We start from the raw sequence: 11,345 nt of genomic DNA on the forward strand, positions 1-11,345 counted from the left end.
CCCAGTGTGCAACTGACTGGTCCAGATCTCCGTGTACATGGTGAGATGCCGGATGTGGATGTGGGTGCTAAGGTGGATGTACCGAAACCACATATTTCAATCAAGACACCGAAATTCGGGTTCGGTCTGGGCAAGAAGAAGACGAAAGTGAAGACTCCAAAGGCTGATGTGAAAGTGGAGGGTGGAGCAGGTGAGGATATAGATTTGGATGCCGGTTTGGACGCTCACTTAGATGGTAAAGCAAGAAAGGGAGGTAAGAAGTTCCATTGGTCTCCTAAGTTCGGGTTGCCGAAGGGTGGTCTGAAGATTGGTGGAGGTGCTGGTGTTGGAGTGCCGGACACCTCGGTGTCTGTCTCAGGTACGACTGGTGGTGTGGATGTGTCTCTTCCGAAACCCGAACTCGATGTCTCCATGGAGGTTCCCGACGTTGGTGTGTCCGCCTCTGTGCCCGAAATCGATGTATCAGGTGGTGAGTTGGGACTGACTGGGAAGGTTTCTGCACCCGGTGTGGATGTCAGTGTTCCGTCGAAGAAGAAGAAGAAGTTCACCTTCGGTTGGGGCTCGAAAGACAAGAAGGCGAAGAAGGTGAAGTTGCCCACAGTGTCGGGAGACGTGGATGCTAGTTTGGATGTGGGTGGAAAGGTTGATGTTCCCAGTGTGAAGGTTGATGTGGACTCAGGTGATCGAGTCAAAGGTAAGAAGTTCCACTGGTCTCCGAATATCTCATTGCCAAAGTTGAAAGTGCATGGACCAGATTTGTCTGGAAAACTTCATGCAGATGCACCTGATGTGGATGTGAATGTGACTGGTCCATCTGTGGAGATGCCATCTCTGAAAGCCAGTGGTCATTTGCCTACTGTCGATGTGTCCGTTCCCGATGCATCGTTGGGAGGTGATCTATCCGGTAAGCTCGATTTGGAGGGTGTCGGTGTGGGAGTTGTGGACGCTGATTTGAATCTGCCAGACCTACAGATCTCAGGAAATGTGAGTGCACCGTCTGTCGAGGAGACCTATCCATGCCAGATGTTTCCGCCAATCTGGACACAGATGTGAAACTGCCCAGTGTGCAACTGACTGGTCCAGATCTCCGTGTACATGGTGAGATGCCGGATGTGGATGTGGGTGCTAAGGTGGATGTACCGAAACCACATATTTCAATCAAGACACCGAAATTCGGGTTCGGTCTGGGCAAGAAGAAGACGAAAGTGAAGACTCCAAAGGCTGATGTGAAAGTGGAGGGTGGAGCAGGTGAGGATATAGATTTGGATGCCGGTTTGGACGCTCACTTAGATGGTAAAGCAAGAAAGGGAGGTAAGAAGTTCCATTGGTCTCCTAAGTTCGGGTTGCCGAAGGGTGGTCTGAAGATTGGTGGAGGTGCTGGTGTTGGAGTGCCGGACACCTCGGTGTCTGTCTCAGGTACGACTGGTGGTGTGGATGTGTCTCTTCCGAAACCCGAACTCGATGTCTCCATGGAGGTTCCCGACGTTGGTGTGTCCGCCTCTGTGCCCGAAATCGATGTATCAGGTGGTGAGTTGGGACTGACTGGGAAGGTTTCTGCACCCGGTGTGGATGTCAGTGTTCCGTCGAAGAAGAAGAAGAAGTTCACCTTCGGTTGGGGCTCGAAAGACAAGAAGGCGAAGAAGGTGAAGTTGCCCACAGTGTCGGGAGACGTGGATGCTAGTTTGGATGTGGGTGGAAAGGTTGATGTTCCCAGTGTGAAGGTTGATGTGGACTCAGGTGATCGAGTCAAAGGTAAGAAGTTCCACTGGTCTCCGAATATCTCATTGCCAAAGTTGAAAGTGCATGGACCAGATTTGTCTGGAAAACTTCATGCAGATGCACCTGATGTGGATGTGAATGTGACTGGTCCATCTGTGGAGATGCCATCTCTGAAAGCCAGTGGTCATTTGCCTACTGTCGATGTGTCCGTTCCCGATGCATCGTTGGGAGGTGATCTATCCGGTAAGCTCGATTTGGAGGGTGTCGGTGTGGGAGTTGTGGACGCTGATTTGAATCTGCCAGACCTACAGATCTCAGGAAATGTGAGTGCACCGTCTGTCGAGGAGACCTATCCATGCCAGATGTTTCCGCCAATCTGGACACAGATGTGAAACTGCCCAGTGTGCAACTGACTGGTCCAGATCTCCGTGTACATGGTGAGATGCCGGATGTGGATGTGGGTGCTAAGGTGGATGTACCGAAACCACATATTTCAATCAAGACACCGAAATTCGGGTTCGGTCTGGGCAAGAAGAAGACGAAAGTGAAGACTCCAAAGGCTGATGTGAAAGTGGAGGGTGGAGCAGGTGAGGATATAGATTTGGATGCCGGTTTGGACGCTCACTTAGATGGTAAAGCAAGAAAGGGAGGTAAGAAGTTCCATTGGTCTCCTAAGTTCGGGTTGCCGAAGGGTGGTCTGAAGATTGGTGGAGGTGCTGGTGTTGGAGTGCCGGACACCTCGGTGTCTGTCTCAGGTACGACTGGTGGTGTGGATGTGTCTCTTCCGAAACCCGAACTCGATGTCTCCATGGAGGTTCCCGACGTTGGTGTGTCCGCCTCTGTGCCCGAAATCGATGTATCAGGTGGTGAGTTGGGACTGACTGGGAAGGTTTCTGCACCCGGTGTGGATGTCAGTGTTCCGTCGAAGAAGAAGAAGAAGTTCACCTTCGGTTGGGGCTCGAAAGACAAGAAGGCGAAGAAGGTGAAGTTGCCCACAGTGTCGGGAGACGTGGATGCTAGTTTGGATGTGGGTGGAAAGGTTGATGTTCCCAGTGTGAAGGTTGATGTGGACTCAGGTGATCGAGTCAAAGGTAAGAAGTTCCACTGGTCTCCGAATATCTCATTGCCAAAGTTGAAAGTGCATGGACCAGATTTGTCTGGAAAACTTCATGCAGATGCACCTGATGTGGATGTGAATGTGACTGGTCCATCTGTGGAGATGCCATCTCTGAAAGCCAGTGGTCATTTGCCTACTGTCGATGTGTCCGTTCCCGATGCATCGTTGGGAGGTGATCTATCCGGTAAGCTCGATTTGGAGGGTGTCGGTGTGGGAGTTGTGGACGCTGATTTGAATCTGCCAGACCTACAGATCTCAGGAAATGTGAGTGCACCGTCTGTCGAGGAGACCTATCCATGCCAGATGTTTCCGCCAATCTGGACACAGATGTGAAACTGCCCAGTGTGCAACTGACTGGTCCAGATCTCCGTGTACATGGTGAGATGCCGGATGTGGATGTGGGTGCTAAGGTGGATGTACCGAAACCACATATTTCAATCAAGACACCGAAATTCGGGTTCGGTCTGGGCAAGAAGAAGACGAAAGTGAAGACTCCAAAGGCTGATGTGAAAGTGGAGGGTGGAGCAGGTGAGGATATAGATTTGGATGCCGGTTTGGACGCTCACTTAGATGGTAAAGCAAGAAAGGGAGGTAAGAAGTTCCATTGGTCTCCTAAGTTCGGGTTGCCGAAGGGTGGTCTGAAGATTGGTGGAGGTGCTGGTGTTGGAGTGCCGGACACCTCGGTGTCTGTCTCAGGTACGACTGGTGGTGTGGATGTGTCTCTTCCGAAACCCGAACTCGATGTCTCCATGGAGGTTCCCGACGTTGGTGTGTCCGCCTCTGTGCCCGAAATCGATGTATCAGGTGGTGAGTTGGGACTGACTGGGAAGGTTTCTGCACCCGGTGTGGATGTCAGTGTTCCGTCGAAGAAGAAGAAGAAGTTCACCTTCGGTTGGGGCTCGAAAGACAAGAAGGCGAAGAAGGTGAAGTTGCCCACAGTGTCGGGAGACGTGGATGCTAGTTTGGATGTGGGTGGAAAGGTTGATGTTCCCAGTGTGAAGGTTGATGTGGACTCAGGTGATCGAGTCAAAGGTAAGAAGTTCCACTGGTCTCCGAATATCTCATTGCCAAAGTTGAAAGTGCATGGACCAGATTTGTCTGGAAAACTTCATGCAGATGCACCTGATGTGGATGTGAATGTGACTGGTCCATCTGTGGAGATGCCATCTCTGAAAGCCAGTGGTCATTTGCCTACTGTCGATGTGTCCGTTCCCGATGCATCGTTGGGAGGTGATCTATCCGGTAAGCTCGATTTGGAGGGTGTCGGTGTGGGAGTTGTGGACGCTGATTTGAATCTGCCAGACCTACAGATCTCAGGAAATGTGAGTGCACCGTCTGTCGAGGGAGACCTATCCATGCCAGATGTTTCCGCCAATCTGGACACAGATGTGAAACTGCCCAGTGTGCAACTGACTGGTCCAGATCTCCGTGTACATGGTGAGATGCCGGATGTGGATGTGGGTGCTAAGGTGGATGTACCGAAACCACATATTTCAATCAAGACACCGAAATTCGGGTTCGGTCTGGGCAAGAAGAAGACGAAAGTGAAGACTCCAAAGGCTGATGTGAAAGTGGAGGGTGGAGCAGGTGAGGATATAGATTTGGATGCCGGTTTGGACGCTCACTTAGATGGTAAAGCAAGAAAGGGAGGTAAGAAGTTCCATTGGTCTCCTAAGTTCGGGTTGCCGAAGGGTGGTCTGAAGATTGGTGGAGGTGCTGGTGTTGGAGTGCCGGACACCTCGGTGTCTGTCTCAGGTACGACTGGTGGTGTGGATGTGTCTCTTCCGAAACCCGAACTCGATGTCTCCATGGAGGTTCCCGACGTTGGTGTGTCCGCCTCTGTGCCCGAAATCGATGTATCAGGTGGTGAGTTGGGACTGACTGGGAAGGTTTCTGCACCCGGTGTGGATGTCAGTGTTCCGTCGAAGAAGAAGAAGAAGTTCACCTTCGGTTGGGGCTCGAAAGACAAGAAGGCGAAGAAGGTGAAGTTGCCCACAGTGTCGGGAGACGTGGATGCTAGTTTGGATGTGGGTGGAAAGGTTGATGTTCCCAGTGTGAAGGTTGATGTGGACTCAGGTGATCGAGTCAAAGGTAAGAAGTTCCACTGGTCTCCGAATATCTCATTGCCAAAGTTGAAAGTGCATGGACCAGATTTGTCTGGAAAACTTCATGCAGATGCACCTGATGTGGATGTGAATGTGACTGGTCCATCTGTGGAGATGCCATCTCTGAAAGCCAGTGGTCATTTGCCTACTGTCGATGTGTCCGTTCCCGATGCATCGTTGGGAGGTGATCTATCCGGTAAGCTCGATTTGGAGGGTGTCGGTGTGGGAGTTGTGGACGCTGATTTGAATCTGCCAGACCTACAGATCTCAGGAAATGTGAGTGCACCGTCTGTCGAGGAGACCTATCCATGCCAGATGTTTCCGCCAATCTGGACACAGATGTGAAACTGCCCAGTGTGCAACTGACTGGTCCAGATCTCCGTGTACATGGTGAGATGCCGGATGTGGATGTGGGTGCTAAGGTGGATGTACCGAAACCACATATTTCAATCAAGACACCGAAATTCGGGTTCGGTCTGGGCAAGAAGAAGACGAAAGTGAAGACTCCAAAGGCTGATGTGAAAGTGGAGGGTGGAGCAGGTGAGGATATAGATTTGGATGCCGGTTTGGACGCTCACTTAGATGGTAAAGCAAGAAAGGGAGGTAAGAAGTTCCATTGGTCTCCTAAGTTCGGGTTGCCGAAGGGTGGTCTGAAGATTGGTGGAGGTGCTGGTGTTGGAGTGCCGGACACCTCGGTGTCTGTCTCAGGTACGACTGGTGGTGTGGATGTGTCTCTTCCGAAACCCGAACTCGATGTCTCCATGGAGGTTCCCGACGTTGGTGTGTCCGCCTCTGTGCCCGAAATCGATGTATCAGGTGGTGAGTTGGGACTGACTGGGAAGGTTTCTGCACCCGGTGTGGATGTCAGTGTTCCGTCGAAGAAGAAGAAGAAGTTCACCTTCGGTTGGGGCTCGAAAGACAAGAAGGCGAAGAAGGTGAAGTTGCCCACAGTGTCGGGAGACGTGGATGCTAGTTTGGATGTGGGTGGAAAGGTTGATGTTCCCAGTGTGAAGGTTGATGTGGACTCAGGTGATCGAGTCAAAGGTAAGAAGTTCCACTGGTCTCCGAATATCTCATTGCCAAAGTTGAAAGTGCATGGACCAGATTTGTCTGGAAAACTTCATGCAGATGCACCTGATGTGGATGTGAATGTGACTGGTCCATCTGTGGAGATGCCATCTCTGAAAGCCAGTGGTCATTTGCCTACTGTCGATGTGTCCGTTCCCGATGCATCGTTGGGAGGTGATCTATCCGGTAAGCTCGATTTGGAGGGTGTCGGTGTGGGAGTTGTGGACGCTGATTTGAATCTGCCAGACCTACAGATCTCAGGAAATGTGAGTGCACCGTCTGTCGAGGGAGACCTATCCATGCCAGATGTTTCCGCCAATCTGGACACAGATGTGAAACTGCCCAGTGTGCAACTGACTGGTCCAGATCTCCGTGTACATGGTGAGATGCCGGATGTGGATGTGGGTGCTAAGGTGGATGTACCGAAACCACATATTTCAATCAAGACACCGAAATTCGGGTTCGGTCTGGGCAAGAAGAAGACGAAAGTGAAGACTCCAAAGGCTGATGTGAAAGTGGAGGGTGGAGCAGGTGAGGATATAGATTTGGATGCCGGTTTGGACGCTCACTTAGATGGTAAAGCAAGAAAGGGAGGTAAGAAGTTCCATTGGTCTCCTAAGTTCGGGTTGCCGAAGGGTGGTCTGAAGATTGGTGGAGGTGCTGGTGTTGGAGTGCCGGACACCTCGGTGTCTGTCTCAGGTACGACTGGTGGTGTGGATGTGTCTCTTCCGAAACCCGAACTCGATGTCTCCATGGAGGTTCCCGACGTTGGTGTGTCCGCCTCTGTGCCCGAAATCGATGTATCAGGTGGTGAGTTGGGACTGACTGGGAAGGTTTCTGCACCCGGTGTGGATGTCAGTGTTCCGTCGAAGAAGAAGAAGAAGTTCACCTTCGGTTGGGGCTCGAAAGACAAGAAGGCGAAGAAGGTGAAGTTGCCCACAGTGTCGGGAGACGTGGATGCTAGTTTGGATGTGGGTGGAAAGGTTGATGTTCCCAGTGTGAAGGTTGATGTGGACTCAGGTGATCGAGTCAAAGGTAAGAAGTTCCACTGGTCTCCGAATATCTCATTGCCAAAGTTGAAAGTGCATGGACCAGATTTGTCTGGAAAACTTCATGCAGATGCACCTGATGTGGATGTGAATGTGACTGGTCCATCTGTGGAGATGCCATCTCTGAAAGCCAGTGGTCATTTGCCTACTGTCGATGTGTCCGTTCCCGATGCATCGTTGGGAGGTGATCTATCCGGTAAGCTCGATTTGGAGGGTGTCGGTGTGGGAGTTGTGGACGCTGATTTGAATCTGCCAGACCTACAGATCTCAGGAAATGTGAGTGCACCGTCTGTCGAGGAGACCTATCCATGCCAGATGTTTCCGCCAATCTGGACACAGATGTGAAACTGCCCAGTGTGCAACTGACTGGTCCAGATCTCCGTGTACATGGTGAGATGCCGGATGTGGATGTGGGTGCTAAGGTGGATGTACCGAAACCACATATTTCAATCAAGACACCGAAATTCGGGTTCGGTCTGGGCAAGAAGAAGACGAAAGTGAAGACTCCAAAGGCTGATGTGAAAGTGGAGGGTGGAGCAGGTGAGGATATAGATTTGGATGCCGGTTTGGACGCTCACTTAGATGGTAAAGCAAGAAAGGGAGGTAAGAAGTTCCATTGGTCTCCTAAGTTCGGGTTGCCGAAGGGTGGTCTGAAGATTGGTGGAGGTGCTGGTGTTGGAGTGCCGGACACCTCGGTGTCTGTCTCAGGTACGACTGGTGGTGTGGATGTGTCTCTTCCGAAACCCGAACTCGATGTCTCCATGGAGGTTCCCGACGTTGGTGTGTCCGCCTCTGTGCCCGAAATCGATGTATCAGGTGGTGAGTTGGGACTGACTGGGAAGGTTTCTGCACCCGGTGTGGATGTCAGTGTTCCGTCGAAGAAGAAGAAGAAGTTCACCTTCGGTTGGGGCTCGAAAGACAAGAAGGCGAAGAAGGTGAAGTTGCCCACAGTGTCGGGAGACGTGGATGCTAGTTTGGATGTGGGTGGAAAGGTTGATGTTCCCAGTGTGAAGGTTGATGTGGACTCAGGTGATCGAGTCAAAGGTAAGAAGTTCCACTGGTCTCCGAATATCTCATTGCCAAAGTTGAAAGTGCATGGACCAGATTTGTCTGGAAAACTTCATGCAGATGCACCTGATGTGGATGTGAATGTGACTGGTCCATCTGTGGAGATGCCATCTCTGAAAGCCAGTGGTCATTTGCCTACTGTCGATGTGTCCGTTCCCGATGCATCGTTGGGAGGTGATCTATCCGGTAAGCTCGATTTGGAGGGTGTCGGTGTGGGAGTTGTGGACGCTGATTTGAATCTGCCAGACCTACAGATCTCAGGAAATGTGAGTGCACCGTCTGTCGAGGAGACCTATCCATGCCAGATGTTTCCGCCAATCTGGACACAGATGTGAAACTGCCCAGTGTGCAACTGACTGGTCCAGATCTCCGTGTACATGGTGAGATGCCGGATGTGGATGTGGGTGCTAAGGTGGATGTACCGAAACCACATATTTCAATCAAGACACCGAAATTCGGGTTCGGTCTGGGCAAGAAGAAGACGAAAGTGAAGACTCCAAAGGCTGATGTGAAAGTGGAGGGTGGAGCAGGTGAGGATATAGATTTGGATGCCGGTTTGGACGCTCACTTAGATGGTAAAGCAAGAAAGGGAGGTAAGAAGTTCCATTGGTCTCCTAAGTTCGGGTTGCCGAAGGGTGGTCTGAAGATTGGTGGAGGTGCTGGTGTTGGAGTGCCGGACACCTCGGTGTCTGTCTCAGGTACGACTGGTGGTGTGGATGTGTCTCTTCCGAAACCCGAACTCGATGTCTCCATGGAGGTTCCCGACGTTGGTGTGTCCGCCTCTGTGCCCGAAATCGATGTATCAGGTGGTGAGTTGGGACTGACTGGGAAGGTTTCTGCACCCGGTGTGGATGTCAGTGTTCCGTCGAAGAAGAAGAAGAAGTTCACCTTCGGTTGGGGCTCGAAAGACAAGAAGGCGAAGAAGGTGAAGTTGCCCACAGTGTCGGGAGACGTGGATGCTAGTTTGGATGTGGGTGGAAAGGTTGATGTTCCCAGTGTGAAGGTTGATGTGGACTCAGGTGATCGAGTCAAAGGTAAGAAGTTCCACTGGTCTCCGAATATCTCATTGCCAAAGTTGAAAGTGCATGGACCAGATTTGTCTGGAAAACTTCATGCAGATGCACCTGATGTGGATGTGAATGTGACTGGTCCATCTGTGGAGATGCCATCTCTGAAAGCCAGTGGTCATTTGCCTACTGTCGATGTGTCCGTTCCCGATGCATCGTTGGGAGGTGATCTATCCGGTAAGCTCGATTTGGAGGGTGTCGGTGTGGGAGTTGTGGACGCTGATTTGAATCTGCCAGACCTACAGATCTCAGGAAATGTGAGTGCACCGTCTGTCGAGGGAGACCTATCCATGCCAGATGTTTCCGCCAATCTGGACACAGATGTGAAACTGCCCAGTGTGCAACTGACTGGTCCAGATCTCCGTGTACATGGTGAGATGCCGGATGTGGATGTGGGTGCTAAGGTGGATGTACCGAAACCACATATTTCAATCAAGACACCGAAATTCGGGTTCGGTCTGGGCAAGAAGAAGACGAAAGTGAAGACTCCAAAGGCTGATGTGAAAGTGGAGGGTGGAGCAGGTGAGGATATAGATTTGGATGCCGGTTTGGACGCTCACTTAGATGGTAAAGCAAGAAAGGGAGGTAAGAAGTTCCATTGGTCTCCTAAGTTCGGGTTGCCGAAGGGTGGTCTGAAGATTGGTGGAGGTGCTGGTGTTGGAGTGCCGGACACCTCGGTGTCTGTCTCAGGTACGACTGGTGGTGTGGATGTGTCTCTTCCGAAACCCGAACTCGATGTCTCCATGGAGGTTCCCGACGTTGGTGTGTCCGCCTCTGTGCCCGAAATCGATGTATCAGGTGGTGAGTTGGGACTGACTGGGAAGGTTTCTGCACCCGGTGTGGATGTCAGTGTTCCGTCGAAGAAGAAGAAGAAGTTCACCTTCGGTTGGGGCTCGAAAGACAAGAAGGCGAAGAAGGTGAAGTTGCCCACAGTGTCGGGAGACGTGGATGCTAGTTTGGATGTGGGTGGAAAGGTTGATGTTCCCAGTGTGAAGGTTGATGTGGACTCAGGTGATCGAGTCAAAGGTAAGAAGTTCCACTGGTCTCCGAATATCTCATTGCCAAAGTTGAAAGTGCATGGACCAGATTTGTCTGGAAAACTTCATGCAGATGCACCTGATGTGGATGTGAATGTGACTGGTCCATCTGTGGAGATGCCATCTCTGAAAGCCAGTGGTCATTTGCCTACTGTCGATGTGTCCGTTCCCGATGCATCGTTGGGAGGTGATCTATCCGGTAAGCTCGATTTGGAGGGTGTCGGTGTGGGAGTTGTGGACGCTGATTTGAATCTGCCAGACCTACAGATCTCAGGAAATGTGAGTGCACCGTCTGTCGAGGGAGACCTATCCATGCCAGATGTTTCCGCCAATCTGGACACAGATGTGAAACTGCCCAGTGTGCAACTGACTGGTCCAGATCTCCGTGTACATGGTGAGATGCCGGATGTGGATGTGGGTGCTAAGGTGGATGTACCGAAACCACATATTTCAATCAAGACACCGAAATTCGGGTTCGGTCTGGGCAAGAAGAAGACGAAAGTGAAGACTCCAAAGGCTGATGTGAAAGTGGAGGGTGGAGCAGGTGAGGATATAGATTTGGATGCCGGTTTGGACGCTCACTTAGATGGTAAAGCAAGAAAGGGAGGTAAGAAGTTCCATTGGTCTCCTAAGTTCGGGTTGCCGAAGGGTGGTCTGAAGATTGGTGGAGGTGCTGGTGTTGGAGTGCCGGACACCTCGGTGTCTGTCTCAGGTACGACTGGTGGTGTGGATGTGTCTCTTCCGAAACCCGAACTCGATGTCTCCATGGAGGTTCCCGACGTTGGTGTGTCCGCCTCTGTGCCCGAAATCGATGTATCAGGTGGTGAGTTGGGACTGACTGGGAAGGTTTCTGCACCCGGTGTGGATGTCAGTGTTCCGTCGAAGAAGAAGAAGAAGTTCACCTTCGGTTGGGGCTCGAAAGACAAGAAGGCGAAGAAGGTGAAGTTGCCCACAGTGTCGGGAGACGTGGATGCTAGTTTGGATGTGGGTGGAAAGGTTGATGTTCCCAGTGTGAAGGTTGATGTGGACTCAGGTGATCGAGTCAAAGGTAAGAAGTTCCACTGGTCTCCGAATATCTCATTGCCAAAGTTGAAAGTGCATGGACCAGATTTGTC

The 11,345-nt window shown here is 51.4% G+C and overlaps 3 protein-coding genes across 3 annotated transcripts; all 3 read left to right on the plus strand.

Annotated features, from left to right (window-relative positions):
* Positions 1-45: 45 nt before the first annotated feature.
* MS3_00010952 (uncharacterized protein) lies at positions 46-1,053 on the plus strand (the record flags this gene model as incomplete). The annotated part of the gene is made up of 1 exon (XM_051219367.1): positions 46-1,053. One exon carries the CDS (start codon positions 46-48, stop codon positions 1,051-1,053), a length of 1,008 nt encoding a protein of 335 aa, XP_051066840.1.
* A 50-nt stretch (positions 1,054-1,103) lies between these two features.
* MS3_00010954 (uncharacterized protein) lies at positions 1,104-2,111 on the plus strand (the record flags this gene model as incomplete). Its single annotated transcript, XM_051219369.1, has 1 exon — positions 1,104-2,111. One exon carries the CDS (start codon positions 1,104-1,106, stop codon positions 2,109-2,111), a length of 1,008 nt encoding a protein of 335 aa, XP_051066841.1.
* Positions 2,112-2,161: 50 nt separating this feature from the next.
* Positions 2,162-3,169, plus strand: MS3_00010951 (uncharacterized protein; the record flags this gene model as incomplete). The annotated part of the gene is made up of 1 exon (XM_051219366.1): positions 2,162-3,169. The coding sequence occupies one exon, from the start codon at positions 2,162-2,164 to the stop codon at positions 3,167-3,169; it is 1,008 nt and encodes a 335-aa protein (XP_051066842.1).
* Positions 3,170-11,345: the final 8,176 nt, after the last annotated feature.

The sequence above is a fragment of the Schistosoma haematobium genome, chromosome 4 (genome assembly GCF_000699445.3).
Source record: "Schistosoma haematobium chromosome 4, whole genome shotgun sequence".
In the NCBI taxonomy this organism is placed as follows: Eukaryota; Metazoa; Platyhelminthes; class Trematoda; order Strigeidida; family Schistosomatidae; genus Schistosoma; species Schistosoma haematobium.